Genomic DNA, 15,685 nt, shown 5'->3' on the forward strand with positions numbered 1-15,685 from the left:
TTCTCTTTCTGTTCCAGGATCCAATCCAGGGTCCCACAGTGCATTTAGTTGTCATGTCTGCCTCGTCTTTGGTCTGTGACAGTTTCTCAGTCTTTCCCTATTTTCCTGACCTTGGCAGTTTGAGAAGTATTGGTCAAGTATTTTATATTGGGTTTATCTGATGTTTTTGTCACAAATAGACTGGAGTTATGGGTTTGGAGGGAAGAATAGCAGAAAGGCCCTCTCACTTGACAGAGCTAGGAAATATATGTATTTATACTAATTTATGTATATACTCATGAACAATTGTTTCTGTATCTCTACCTGTGTCCACATTTAGCTAAATAGGAGCTCATACCATTGTCTCTGTTCAATCCATTACTATACGGACCATTCTAGCTTTTCCTCCTTGGTTATCTGTAAGATCCTTCTCAGACAGTGAGAAACCTAGCTCCCACCATCCACTTTTATTTGCTTATTTATTTAACTTCAATATATGTGTAAATGGTTTCAGATTTGTTAACCCATATTCCCATATGAAACAACAATATCAACTAAAGTACAGTGTTTATGTGCAGTTGTCTTTGGTTTTTTGACTTACAGTGTCTAGTCAAAACAGTTTTCCAAAGTTACTTATAAGCTCCTTCCCCCACCCCCCAATCCCCTTCAGTGATGTTGTGTCATAAGCTTGTAATACAATTAGATTCTTTTGTCTCAGTCGACCTTCCATCCTGGCATTGCCTGGTTGGTTGTATTACTCTTTTTTTTTTTCTTTTAAGTTGTTATTGTAAGGACTTTAAAGCAGCGGTCGCCATCCTTTCGGACCTCACAGACTACGAGTGGTCCACAGACCACTGGCTAGCGACCGCTGCTTTAAAGTTTTTGTGGGGTTTTTTTGATTTTTTTTTAATTCTCACCTGAGGATATTTTTCCATTGGTTTTCAGAGAGAGTGGAAGGGAGAGAGATAGAGAGAAACATTGATGTGAGAGAGACACATCTATTGTTTGCCTTTGTACACGCCCCAACCAGAGCTGGTGATCAAACCTGCCACCTAAGTAGATGCCCTTGATCGCAGTCAAACCTGGGACCCTTGAGTCCCCAGGCTGATGCTCTTTCCGCTGAGCCAAACAGGCTAGGGCTATTGTATTACTTTTAAAGTGACAGTCTATAAACTTTTTCATGTTGCTGTGTTATTTTCATTTTTTTTTTTTTTTTACTGACTGCTTTGAGTTGGCAGTATGCCACAATTAATATGAAAGCTTCTATGTCAAATTTAAATTGTTTACAGTTTTCAGCATTATGACTCTCCAACAAGAGAGAGAGGAAAGGCAAGAGGGAGAGAAACATCGATGTGAGAGAAACATCAATCGATTGCCTCTTGTACATGCTCTGATGGGGATTGAACCCACAACCTGGGTATGTGCCCTGAAGGGGAATCGAATGCGCCACCTTTCATTGATTGTATGGGAGGACACTCCAACCAACTGAGCCACACTGGCCAGGGCAAGAAATATTTTTTATGAACTGCTTTTTGTTTTTCCTTTTGAATTATTTTTTAGAGTAATTATCAGAAATAGAATTATTGGGTCAAAGATATAAATAGTTTGGTAACTCCTTTTATGTCAGATTGCGCTCTGAAAGTATTGTGCTAATTTAAAATGCTATCACATAAATACAGGTTTTCCCAACACTTTTGGGAATTTTGTAACTTAAAAAGCAACCAAATACATGATGCTATTTCATTATGGTTATAATATTCATTTCTTAACTTGCTAGCAAGGTTAAACATTGTACCCCATCTTTACTTATACTGCTGTTTTTGAAAACTGTATTTATTGTAAAGGAAAAGAGGAAGATTGTGAACTCTGTGCTGGAACAAAATTCTGAATTTTCCTAGGCCACTTCTTGCCATTTTGGAACTATTTTAAGTTTAGAAAAAAATAGAGTGTGGTGTTACCAAGTTTCCTTTTGGTTCACATGAAAGTTTTTCCTTGGGTTCTGCTGTGTTCAAAAATGGAAATAATGGTGGTTATCCCAAGTTTGCATTACCACCAGTTTTTACTTGTTTGAATAGAAGTTTTAACGTTATTTTTGTTTAGAAGCACATATTGTGCTCAATAAAAATATGTGCTCTTTCAGAAACTCTTACCTGGTTGATCTCCTGCAGTAAATGACATAGACCTTTGTACCTAGTAGGTACTAAGTAAGTGTTGGAGATGCAATAGGACTAAGTGGTTCCAAGCTCGGACTCTAGGTTTGAATCCTATCTCTGCTGCTTGCTGTGACTCTGAACAAATTATTTAACTGTGCTCATTTCATCATCTGTAAAAGGGAGCGAACAACCTATTTTATTGGGTCACTAGAGCCTGGTGCACGAGATTTGTGCACTTGGTTGAGTGTGGGGGGGTCCCTCAGCCCGGCCTGTGCCCTGTCTCAGTCCAGAAACCCTCAGGGGATGTCCAACTGATGGCTTAGGCCAGGGGTGGGCAAACTTTTTGACTCGAGGGCCACAATGGGTTCTTAAACTGGACCGGAGGCCCGGAACAAAAGCATGGATGGAGTGTTTGTGTGAACTAATATAAATTCAAAGTAAACATCATTGCATAAAAGGGTACGGTCTGTTTTTTTTTTTATTTCAATAGTTTTATTCATTTCAAACATCTTAACAAGAAGAATGTAAACACTAATTATTATAATTTGAAACTTCAAAAAATGGAGGAATCATAGCACAATAACATACCTTATATTGAAGATGGCAAAGGCAAAATAAAATTGCCTAACAAAGGAAAGGTACAAAAGCCTTTCAAATTAAACTTAAATATAATAAAATAATTTAAAACTAAAACAAATAGAAAAGAACAAAATGTGTAAACAGTAAATGTGTTAGTGGCCACGGTAGCGTTACTGATACCGCATCCGTATCAGCAAAAAAATGCAGCCACAGCATGGCTAGTGTGACATGTCCTCTGTGTGTCTTTTTCCCTGCTGCGCGCGTCCGCAGTGGGAAAAAAAACTGCAGTGGATACAAGCCCTAAAAGCTGAAAGTCTTTGTTGTTTTATTAACAAGTCATTGTGATGTACAGAATGTGGGAACAGGAAAAAATTGTGTTTGAGTAGAGCTCTTAATCTTACCTCAGAAAGGCTCTGATACTGTGCTCTCCAGGGGCGTGTCTCCCTACATCACCACGATAACGTGTCTACGCATTCCCAGGGTGATCTTGGGAGACGCATCCACGGGCATTACAAGGAGCCTCTGGAAGATTGAGAGGTTGTTCCTTCTACTGAATGGGCGGATATAAATCCACCCACTCAGAAGAAGGAGCTGCGGCCGTGTTTCCCGATGTTGCCATGTTAACACTGCTGCTGGTGAAGGAGCAGAGGGGAGAGCAAGAGAACCCTCGGCTCTTACGACTCCGTGGGCCGGATAGAACAGCCGAATGGGCCGGATCCGGCCCGTGGGCCGTAGTCTGCCCACGGCTGGCTTAGGCAGTCGGACATTCTTAGCGCTGCCGTGGAGGTGGGAGAGGCTCCCATCACCATTTCTGTGCTCGCTAGCAGTGAACCTGGCTTCTGGGCTTCTGGCTGAGCAGCGCTCCCCCTGTGGGAACACACTGACCACCAGGGGGCAGCTCCTGCATTGAGCGTCTGCCCCCTGGTGGTCAGTGTGTGTCATAGCAACCGGTCGTTTCGCTGTTTGGTCTATTTGCATATTACCCTTTTATTATATGGGACTAGAGGCCCGGTGCATGAAATTCATGCACAGGGGGGTGGTCCCTCAGCCTGGCCTGCACCCTCTCCAACCCAGGACCCCTTGGGGGATGTCCGACTGCTGGTTTAGGCCCCATACGAGATGGGGCCTAAACCAGCAGTCGGACATCCCTCTCGCAATCCGGGACTGCTGGCTCCTAACCACTTGCCTGTCTATCAGCTTGATCGCTGCCTAACCGCTCCCCTGCCAGCCTCATGGCCCCCAACTGCCCTCCCCAGACGGTTTCATGGCCCCCCAACTGCCCTCCCCTGCCGGCCTCATGGCCCCCAACTGCCCTCCCCTGCCAGCCTCATGGCCTCCAACTGCCCTCCCCTACTGGCCTGATCGCCCCTAACCGCCTCTGCCTTGGCTCCCACCACCATGGCTTTGTCTGGAAGGAAGTAGGATGGTAGGAAGATGTCCTGTCTCCCGGTCTAATTAGCATATTACCCTTTTATTAGTATAGATAGGATTGTGAAGATTAAATGAGCTTGTCTATCTGAAGCACTTAGAATAATGCCTGGCACATGCTAAGCACTGTAGGAGTTATTTATTTATTTATTTATTTATTTATTTATTTATTTTACTGAATTCAACCCAAACCTTGAAGATCATAGATATTCAGCTGTGCTCTTTCCTAGACTTCTTTTATTTTTAGAAATCCATAAAAAAATCTCACTTATCTAGAGGTTTCTTATCATATTAACATAGATGGCACAAAGCCCACAGTTAAAATTCTGATCTTTACATCTTGAGAGTACCTTATGAATAATGCTAAGTTGAGTGAGGTTTGTTTTTCTGCTCATATTATATTAGAAGTTGCAAAACAGAAGGGGAGATTGCTCCAGGAATAGTGACAGCCACAGGTAGTAAGAAGGGAAATATCCTGACATCAAGGATATAGCCTGAGATCAAGGCCAAGAAACTAATGTTTCCACAAGAACTCCATAAGCACCATATTCTAGGCCAATTCTTAGAGCATTGTTCTAGTTCTAGGTTTATCTCTCAGTTCTGTCACTAAACTAGATATGTGGGACTTTGGCCCACTTAACCTCACTAAGCTTCATTTTCTTCATTGGTAAAATGAGGGTAATACTATCCATTTTGTATGACTACATAATACCTGGCATGTGGTGGGTACTCAGAAACTGATAGCTATTGTTTTTATTTTCATTTTTATTTATTTAGCACAGGGTCCATCAGCTCCTGTGTACTGTAGAAGCCCCTGAAGGCATCACTGTCACTATATTATAGCCTAGTACAGTGGTCAGCAAACTCATTAATCAACAGAGCAGCAAACTGTGGCTTGCGAGCCGCAGTTTGCCGACCACTGGCCTGGTATAATGGTTGATATCCATAATGATGACATTGTGTAATCAAGATGTTAAATTCAGAATCCTCTGTGTGGTCAGGGAATTGCACAGGATGAGATACATCACTAAAGTAGTGACACACTTAAATCACTCGGTTTTGTGTCAAAATTTATATATTTGATAGATTCCCGTTTAAAACATTGAATATAAAGAAAATGTGTAGAAACATAATAGAATACACTTAATTTATCTCAAGTATTTATGTAGGTAGAACATTTCAGTCCCAGACAGAACTGCTTCTGTAATCCCATGCCTACTAGGAGTCAGTACTGGGCTGATTTCCATTTGCTCTTGCCTCTGAAATATTTTTCTTCTTCTGAAATGGCTTTGCTTATTCAGCTTTGACTTTGATACATTATCTGTAGAGAATAGAATCCATATTATTTCTTCCTTATAGTGAGTGGTTTTATTTAACACACCAAAGAGGTTGCTTCCTGATTAAGGCTGAGGTTAGATGACCTACTAGATGTTTGAGATCCAAAACTATAAGATGTCTCTTTGAGAGGAACATTGTAGGGACCTCAGCTAAGAAGACATCCAGTTGTCAAAAATAGACACCATTTCCCCACAACGTTTCTAGAAGTAAGAATGAGAAGAAGAAAGAGAGAAATTACTCAGACATAGTTAATATTTTGGTAGTTTTCTTTCATACCCTGTGTTTGTATTTTTTATTTATCATGTATCAGTACTTTCTATATCGCTACCTTCTCTCAGTTTAAATAAACATTCCTGTAACAGGCTTCAGTTTTCAATGTTCTGAAATACAGTTGAAGAGCCGCTGCTTTTAATAAAATTGTTCCTGGTAAGTCATCAGAGCCCAGTGAGTGCTCCAGTATCCATTAGTAACAACGTAGTCAACCATTTGGATATTTTTGTGTTTTAGGGGGAGAACATAGAAGACATTCCCAAGGAAGTATTGATGGACTGTGCCCATCTTGTGAAGGCCAATAGCATTCAAGGTCAGTTTTCCTCAAAGTGCTTTCAGAATTAGCAATGATTTCCCTGTGTCTGAAACGGATTACATTTTAAATGTATTTTTTTATTAATTTTTTACAGAGAGGAAGAGAAATAGAGAGCTAGAAACATTGATGAGAGAGAAACATCGATCAGCTGCCTCCTGCACACCTCCTACTGGGGATGTGCCCACAACCAAGGTACATGCCCTTGACCGGAATCGAACCTGGGACCTTTCAGTCCGCAGGCTGACGCTCTATCCACTGGGCCAAACCGGTCTTGGCAAGAAACGGATTACATTTTAGATAAAATATTCCTGACTTTGGCTTGAGTGAAAGGACTGCCATGTAATATGCCTTTGCCCTGTTTTGTTCTTTAAGATGGCATTTCTGCTACCTATCAAAGAACTAAAAAGTAATCTCCCCTCCCCTCTAATGTTTATGACCCTATCTCAATTCTTTTACCTTGTTTTTCTTTTCTTTAGATATATTTAAAAAAAAAAATTAAATTCAGAGAGGAAAGGAGAGGGAGAGAGAGAAACATCAATGATGAGATAGAATCATTGATCAGCTGCCTCCTGCACGCCCCCCACTGGGGATCGAGCCCACACCCGGGGCATGTCCCCTGACTGGGAATCGAACTGTGACCTCCTGGTTCATAGGTCTACACTCAACCACTGAGCCATGCTGGCCAGGCTTGTTTTTCTTACCTTGAATAGTAAGTTGTCTGTACTTGCCTACCTTTAAGATTGTGTAGAGAGACTTTCAGAAATCAGCATATGTTAATAGCTAAGCAAGAAATGTCTCTCACGGCTTTATTTTTATGTTGCTTGATGTCTTTATTTCCACTATTTGCCATTAGATACTAGAACTCAAGTCTCCAAATCACTCCTGCTTTCCCTTCTTACCTTCTCCCCTTATTTTGTTCTCCCTGTAAATTGTGAAGGTATCAAATCAGTTTTTTATCCCCCAAAGAATCTTATTTAATTGGCCTGGGGCAATCTGTGAGTATCTTGGTATGCTCTCCAGGTGATTCTAATGTGCAGAGAGAGTTGAGAATTGGTGATAAATGTTTCAGGTAGGGCCTGTAATACTGGGCTTGGTGCTTGTCTATTTTATTGACATAAAAAAATAATACAAACTAAAACTTACATTCTCTTTTTTTGTTTGTTGCAACCCCTTTCACGTATTCTTGTCCCATTTCCATGCCCCCGGCTGGCAGATGTGACTTTATTAAAAGAGCTTTGGACTCTTTATTCTTGGCCCAGCCTCTTTTTTCTTAATCTCTATAGATTACTAGTTTTAGAGAAAACAGAAATAGATAAGAGTCATGACACAGAATTCTTCTCTCCTCTTCAGCCTTGCACAGCGACAGCTCACTTAGTAGAAAAAGGAGCTGGGCCTAACTAAGAGCTTCACTCTTGTGAGTCAATAGCAGAGGATGCTGAAGAGTGAAGGAGATTTTTTTTGCTGTGAGCTTTGCTAAGTACTCTCCATTTGTGTCACTGAGTAGTTAAAATATTTTCCTCCGTGGTTGACCACCTTCAGCACTCAGAATCCAGGGACTTGGGGTTAAACTTGTTTGTATTCATAGAGTCTGGTCAGCCTGTTTTATATTCATCTTATACTCTCTTGCCAGATTAAACTTTCTAAAAGCTTAGATACTTCATGACACCCTCACCTTATCTATACAATTAAATCCAGACTTCTTAAGCTGGCATTAAGCATCTTTGATCTGACTACATAATCCCTTTTCCCCTCACATATTTCACACTCTAGCCAAACCAAGTATTTGCTATTTTTCTACATTTGCTTATACAGTTATGTGTCATTTAATGATGGACATGTGTTCTGAGAAATGCATCATTAGGCAATTTTGTCATTGTACAAACATAATACACTGGACTTATGTAAACCTAGATATTATAGCCTACTATACATGTAGCCTATTGCTGCTAGGCTACAAATCTGTACAACATGTTCATGTAGTAAATACTGTAGCACAATCATAAGTATCTGTGTGTCTAAACATAGGAAAGGTACAATTAAAAATGTGGTATAAAAGATGAAAAATGGTACACCTGTATGGGGCGCTTACCATGAATGTAACTTTCAGGACTGGAAGTTGCTCTGAGTGAATCATTGAGTGAGTGAATGTGAAGGCCTAGTGGTGAGTGAAGGCCTAGAATATTCCTGTATACTATTGTAGCTTTTATAAATACTATATACTTAGGCTACCCTACTTTTATTTAAAAATATTTTTCTTTCTTCAGTGTAGCCTTAGCTTACTGTAACTTTTTAACTTTATAAATGTTAAAAATTTTTAACTTTTTGACTCTTTGTAGTAAGAGCTTACAACACACATTTGTACAGTTGTACAAAAATATTTTCTTTATAACCTTAATCTATAAGCTTTTTTCTATTTATAATTTATTAAAAATTTCTATTTTTCTTTTTAAACTTTTTTGTTAAAAATGAAGACACTAATATACACGTGATCCTAGGCTCCACAGGGTCAGGATCATCAATATCACTGTCTTCCGCCACGTCCTGTCCCACCGGAAGGTCTTCAGGGGCAATAACACGCATGGAGCTGTCATCTCCTGAGATAACAATGCCTCTTCCTGGGACACCTCCTGAAGGAGCTGCCTGAGGCTCTTGAGGAGGTGTCACTCTTCAGAAATAGGTCCCTGGTGTTTTCCTTGGTTTTGTTTTGTTTCCCATCAGATTGGCTTGCAAGCAAATAATGCACCATAAATATTCTTCTCTATTAATGAAAACCTTTTGGTCGGGGGTGGGGGGTCCATGTTTTCTAACTTTTTAAGGATCTTGTTGAGGTCTGCAAAAGCTTCTGCTAAAATCTCCTCCACTGTGAAATTTCTTGCGGATTCTTTTTTTCCTTATCCTGAAGTTTCCTGATCTCTTGCCTCTTCTTCAGCTATGTGTTCCTGTTCAGTTCCAATAACTCCTCATTAATCAATTCCTTAGGAACCACATCTAGGAGCTCCTCAATTGTCCTATCCACACTCAGGTAAAAGTTGATTGCCATCTCAACCACAGCCTTGTTGATTTTTGCAAACTCCTCATCCTTGGCAGTCGTGGATGAACCCCTTGAGTGTCTTCTTCTAGATGCCATTCATACATCACTAGTCAGTAGGACATTTTCAACTCCATGATGATCTTATGGGACAGTCATCATATGCAGTTTGTTGTTAACTGAAATGTTATGTGGCACATGATTTTATCATTCCCTCTGCTTTCAATTTTGTCCTCGTCAGCCATCACAAGTCCACATCCAAGCTGAGGTTCAAGGTCCATATAGTAGTTGTAGTAATAGCTAACATTGAGTGTTAATGATATGCCTGGCACGGTGGTAAAAACTTTACAGATTATTTTATTTATCAGCCATACTGAGTTAGATATTATTATTGTCATTTTATAGATGGGGCTGCAGAGCAGAAAGAGAATTAAAGGAACTTACCCAAAGTATCAGACGTAGAGACTGCATTTGAAGTCAGACACTCTGACTTTAAGTCTTCTGTCTTACCCACTGAGCTATACTAACCTCTTTCATGGAGCCTTTCCCTTCCTCCAGCTTTGAGTGACCACGGCCCTTTCTACCATCATACCACTTACCTGTCCCTTTCCGATATTCGATGAGTTCTACTTTTAATTGAAGTTATTTATGTACATATCTGCCCTCTTTTAGTCTTGGAAGGCAGAATCCATTGTCTAATCCATGTTTGTATCCCCCTTGCTCATTGGAGTTTTTTAAAACTTTATTTTGAAAAAAACCTCCGACCTACTGAAAAGTTGCAAGAAAAATACAGCTCTCATATACTCTTCACCTAGGTTCAACAATTTTTCCATATTTATTTGCTTTCTCTCTGTGACACACTTATGATTAACTTTCTTATTTGAATAATATGGAAGGAAATTGGTGGCATCATAACCTGTCATTTATGTCCTCAGAATAAGGACATTTTCTTAAGTGAATGTATTACAGTGATCAATTAAGAAAATTTAGCATGGATCAAATACTGTTATCTCATATACCGTCTGTCTATAAGTTTTCCTAGTGTTCCACTACTGTCCCTTCTTGGCATTTTTTCTAATCCAGGATCATGTGTTATATTTACTTGTCATGTCTCTCTAGTCTCGTTTCATCTAGAGACACTTCTTTGTCTTTTAGGGCACTAATACTTTTAGAGTGGGGACCAGTTGTAGAATATCCCATGATTTAGATTGGTCTGGTGCTTCCTCTTGAATAGGATTGCATTACAAATTTTCAGGCAGTAATACTTCATAAGCAAAGTAAGGTGGTGGTCACAGATTTCTCCAATGTACATGGTGATTTAATAAACTGAAATATATTGCCATCTAATTTTGAAGGGCCTTTAAGAGTGTTGGACCAACGATTGAACTGATAATTTTTGTTGTTGTTGTTAATCCTCACCCAAGGATATTTTTCCATTGATTTTTTAGAAAGAGTGAATGGGAGGGGGAGAGATAGAGAGAAACATCGATGTGAAAGAAACACATCGATTGGTTGCCTCCCACATGCATCCCAACCAGGATTGAGCCTGCAACTGGGGTACATGCCACTGACCAGCATCGGATCCCGATCCTTCAGTCTGAGGACCGATGCTCTGTCCACTGAGCCAAACCAGCTAGGGCTAACCTGTGGTTCTTTGAGCTGCCTAAGGCTGTTGGCGTAGAGGGGAAACGTGAGGTAGAGGTGGTAAGGGCGGAGGAGGAATAAACAGGAGGGAACCTGGCGTCTCTTTCATCCAGAGCATCTCTGCTTTAATTACTTTGATATGTTTCTTTGGTAAAAGAGGTTCCACTGCTAAAAGAAACAAAAACAAAAATGTTACTACACTAGTCCAGTGACCTCAGGTTTCAATGAGATTCCGAGAGCTGTGCGGACTTCCCAAGGTGGCACAGCTGGTTTGTTATAGGGCCAGGATAGAGTGCAGGTCTCTTGAATCCCAGGCCATGGCTTTTTGCTTTATCTTGCTGCTTATCTTTTATTGGATCAAGGACTCCTCTGAGAATCTGAGCAAATCTGTTTGGACCTTGTCTCTTTAAAAACCATATAGAGTAAGTTTTGCATTCAATTTTAGGGAGTCTCAGAAGTCCCTAAAGCAAACCCATGGACCCTGCTTTCTACTGTCATAATTTTGCTTGAATTGTGTTTGTCAACTTTACCATTTGCCTTTTGTGGGTGTTTTGTGGTTTGAAACACTTGATGCCTTGTTCATTCTAAGCTTTTTCCTTCATTTGATTATGGTGATTTGCCAGTGGGTAAGGAAACACTTTGCTCAGTGTCATCCTGCCTGCATGTTGAAGATAGCCTCTCTTGGCAGGCTGCAAGATGAACAACGTTAATGTGGTATATACACCGTGGTCTAACCTGAAGAAAACAGCTGACATGGACGTGGGACAGATAGGCTTTCACAGGCAGAAGGATGTAAGTGTTCTGCACCACCGAGGGAGGCGGAGTCCTGCCACTGAGTGGGGTATCATCTTTTCTGTCTAACATCTTTGTTGTTGAGGGCTCAGCATGATGTATGTTTTTTAAAGAAAATTAAGCTGGGTGGCTGAGCCCCTGGAAAGCCTCTCCCCTATTCTTGGGGGGAAATCATATAATAAAGATTCAATATTTTTCCCATCTCCCTCAAAGGTGAAAATTGTAACAGTGGAGAAGAAAGTAAATGAGATCTTGAACCGATTAGAAAAGACCAAAACGGAGCGGTTCCCAGACCTAGCAGCAGAGAAGGAATGCAGAGACCGGGAGGAAAGGAATGAGAAAAAAGCCCAAATTCAGGAAATGAAAAGGAGAGAAAAGGAAGAGATGAAGAAGAAGAGGGAAATGGATGAACTTAGGTATGTTGGAGCTATAGTATTGGTATTGACCTTGAAGATTCTTCACTGTCATTTTAATCAGGACGATACCCTGAAAAAAAAAAAAAAGAATGATATGCTGGTGGAGGAAGTGATATAAAACAAGCTCAGAGGTTTAAATGAGTTAGAAAAAGAAATTTATATTGTGTTGGTCAAGTGAATTACCCTTTTATAAGGGCTGGATATGAGAGTATATGAAATAAAATAGCTAATTTCATTTTTGAATAAACCATAATAAGTTATCCTCAAAGTTTGGTTTGTAAACATCTTCGGTGGGGGGGGGGGGGGGGGGAAGATGCTGTACTAAGTGTTTAACATTGACTAGCTATGATATTTGAATAGAGTTGTCTTAGCTCTAAAGGCCAGTGCTAGTAACTCTTAAAAATTGTTTTTAAAACCTCTTTTGTACATTTTATGTGTTTTACATTTTGAAAGTTCAAAGTAATTTATGTAGTGAGGTCTGCTCCAAAACACTGCATTTTTTTCTTTTTTATTGAATTTATTTGGGTGACATTGGTTAATAAAATTATATAGGTTTCAGTTGTACAGTTGTATAATGCATCATCTGTATGTTATATTGTGTGTTCACCGCTTCAAATCAAGTCTACTGCCATTACCATTTAACGCCCTCCCACCCCTCATACCCTCTTCTACTTCCCCCACTCCCCTTTTTCTCTGGTAATCACCATACTGTTGTCTGTATCTTTAATTTCTTTTTCAAAATACTACTTTTTTTTTTTTTAATATGTTTTTTATTGAACTTGAGAGAGAGAGAGAAACATGGATCGGTTGCCTCCTGTACACACACTGACCGGAGATCTAACCCACAACCTGGGTAATTGCCTTGATTGGAATCGAACTGACAACCTTGTGGTGCATGGGACAACGCTCCAACCAACTGAGCCACACTGGCCAGGGCATCAAAACACTACATTTTAAAATAATAAATAGTAGTTAAAAATATAATTTGGATCCTGAAATTCTAGTGTATAAGGCTATAAGAATACTTAACTGTATTAATTTTCTATTGCTACTATAACAAATTACCACAAATATAGTGGTTTAAAACAGTCTATATTTATTATAGTTCTGTATGTTAGAAGTTTGATGTGGTTCTTACTGGGCTAAAATCCAGGTGTCGGCTGGGCTATGTTCCTTTCTGGGGCTCTAGGGGAGAATCTGTTTTCTTTTTCTTTTTTTTTAATATATTTTATTGCTTTTTTACAGAGAGGAAGGGAGAGGGATAGAGAGTTAGAAACATCGATGAGAGAGAAACATCGATCAGCTGTCTCCTGCACACCTCCTACTGGGGATGTGCCCGCAACCAAGATACATGCCCTTGACCAGAATCGAACCTGGGACCTTTCAGTCCGCAAGCCGACGCTCTATCCACTGAGCCAAACCGGTTAGGGCGAGAATCTGTTTTCTTTTCCAGCTGTTAGAGCCACCCACATTTCTTGGCTTGTGACCCCTTCTTCCATCTTCAAATTAGTAACATTGCATCTCTGACCTTCTTCCATAGTCATAGTCCCCTCTTTGATCACAGCTTCTTTGCTTTCAAGTTCCAATGTGGTGACATGGGGTGCATCCAGATAATCTATGGTACTCTCCCATCTAAGATCCTTAAATTTATCACATCTGCACAGTAGTCCCTTTTGCCATATGAAGTAACATATTTATGGGTTCTAGGGATTAGCATGTGAACATCTTGGGGTAGGATCGTTATTCTGTCTACCATACTGAATCTGTATAGATGTATAGCACTATACCTGAAGACGCCCACAGTTTTTCTTTGTGAGAGAAGAAAATTAATTCTGTGACTAATTCCTAGATTTTCCTAGTTATCCATAGATATCATGTGTTAAGTGTACCAAAAAGGGAGGGGGGGGAGTATTGATGTGTTACTCTCTTGGGAATGGTATAGTAACAAAATGAGCTGTCTTGCCATGTCCTAACCCAGTTTCTTTGGAATACTTGGGTTATTAGAAAGATTGTTGGGTCAGAATTCGGGATTATGATCAAGTACTGGAACTTATTAGTTATCCATATACACGCATGTTCCTGTTGGGGATTCTGCTAAAACAAAATGAGGAGCTTCATAGAATTCCCAAGTGTTATCCTGGGTTATATTTGCTAATTTGAATCAGACTAGTGCTAGATTTAAACATTTGATATTACCTAGAATTGCAAGTCTGCTTCTTAGGAGTGGAAGAAAAATGATCAACTCATCAGTGTGGTAAAATATGTGGAATTTTGAGTGATTGTGGGATTTACTAGTAGAGTAGTTTATTCGTTTTTTGTTTTTAAATATTTTAATTGGTTTCAGAGAGGAAGGGAGAGGGAGAGAGAGATAGAAACATCAATAATGAGAGAGAATCATTGATCAGCTGCCTCCTGCATGCCCCCTACTGGGTTATTGAGCCCGAAACCCGGGCATGTGCCCTGACATGGAATCGAACTGTGATCTCCTGGTTCATAGGTTGATGCTCAACCGCTGAGCCACTCTTACCAGGGCCTTACTGCTTTTATTTTAATAAATTACCCTGGGCCTCAGAAAACCAAAAATAGTTGGTGTGTTCATTTCTGAGAAATATGTGCCACAAAAACGACTTCCATATGCTGCAGAAGGTAGAAGAATGTGAAGCGGGGCTACAGTGATGAACCGATGCAGTGACATATCAAAGGTTCGCTTGGCATGTGCAGAGCTGCTGTTTGCATGCTGTATTCTGCAGCTTTTGTGAAATTCCAACAACAAATTCTAAGTTTTTGATGTTTTATAATTGGTTTTTATACATTTGTAGTGCTGGCATCACTTTAATTTCTGCCTTTTGACTCTTCAACCTAAGAGATCAAATGCTTTGACGATAAAATTTTCTCATTTTAAAGTCTTTCTCTTGGCTTTCTGACAATGAAAATACCATTGAATTTTACAAACCGGGTGATTCTTTTATTTGGACCATCTGTTAAGGAATGTCAAGTTGCTGTGATTGCTTAAGAAATTGACATTTGAATCTTCAGGGGATTCCACAGATAAAATCAAGAAAGTATTATTATCCCAGGCAGTATCCCCAGTGTTTCCACATGGTTTCAGTGAAAAAGTACTTAGCCCAATATCCAGAAGAGCTACATTCCAACTTCTTTCCAATCCTAAAACCATTATTTAGACTATGGACTCCATTCTAACTTTATGAACAAGGGCAGGAAACTTTTAATTTCTACTGCGGGGGGCAGGAGGAAAGTGAATTGAAGTTCTTTGAGCTCTAGTCGGGATCATATCCATCAGCTCTCTGCTCAGAAATGAATGGAGCAAAACAAAGAGCAAAGAAGGTGCTGCCTTCTTTCTCCGATGAAAAGAACAGTGGCTCCTGGAGCTCCATTTTGTTCTTGCTAATAAGCGCTTTACTCCTTGTCCTCAGTGTGCAGATATGATACTGATTAGTCATGTAAACAGATCTACATAAGTCATCGTTTTTTAGGTAGTTTTTAGAAATATTTGGGTTGTTGGGAGGGTGCCAAAGTGTGAAGGCTAGAGAGTAGCAGTATATTAACACCTTCTATTAATCATTTTATTCATTGAAACAATAATGAAAATTTCCCCTTAGACTTCACATATTCTCACTTATCCATTCTGTTCGTTAGCTCTATAGACAGTATTTTTTTAATTAAATTTTTATATGTTTTTTGAAAATATATTTTTATTGATTTCAGAGAGGAAGGGAGAGGA

At 39.7% G+C, this 15,685-nt stretch overlaps 1 protein-coding gene across 11 annotated transcripts in view; it reads left to right on the forward strand.

Annotated features, from left to right (window-relative positions):
- Window positions 1-15,685, forward strand: part of CCDC25 (coiled-coil domain containing 25) — a 69,573-nt gene that overhangs the window by 18,253 nt on the left and 35,635 nt on the right. For all 11 annotated transcript variants that reach the window (XR_013960878.1, XM_080673806.1, XM_080673800.1 and 8 more), the window contains 3 exons: window positions 5,985-6,060; window positions 11,424-11,527; window positions 11,741-11,943. Coding sequence is in view for 10 of the 11 variants with exons in the window: in XM_080673803.1 (XP_080529929.1) it covers window positions 5,985-6,060; window positions 11,424-11,527; window positions 11,741-11,943 (383 nt within the window). In the remaining variant the exon portion in view is untranslated. The remainder of the gene's footprint in view (window positions 1-5,984; window positions 6,061-11,423; window positions 11,528-11,740; window positions 11,944-15,685) is intronic.

The sequence above is a fragment of the Plecotus auritus genome (assembly GCF_963455305.1).
Source record: "Plecotus auritus genome assembly, chromosome: 6".
NCBI classification, from domain to species: domain Eukaryota; kingdom Metazoa; phylum Chordata; class Mammalia; order Chiroptera; family Vespertilionidae; genus Plecotus; species Plecotus auritus.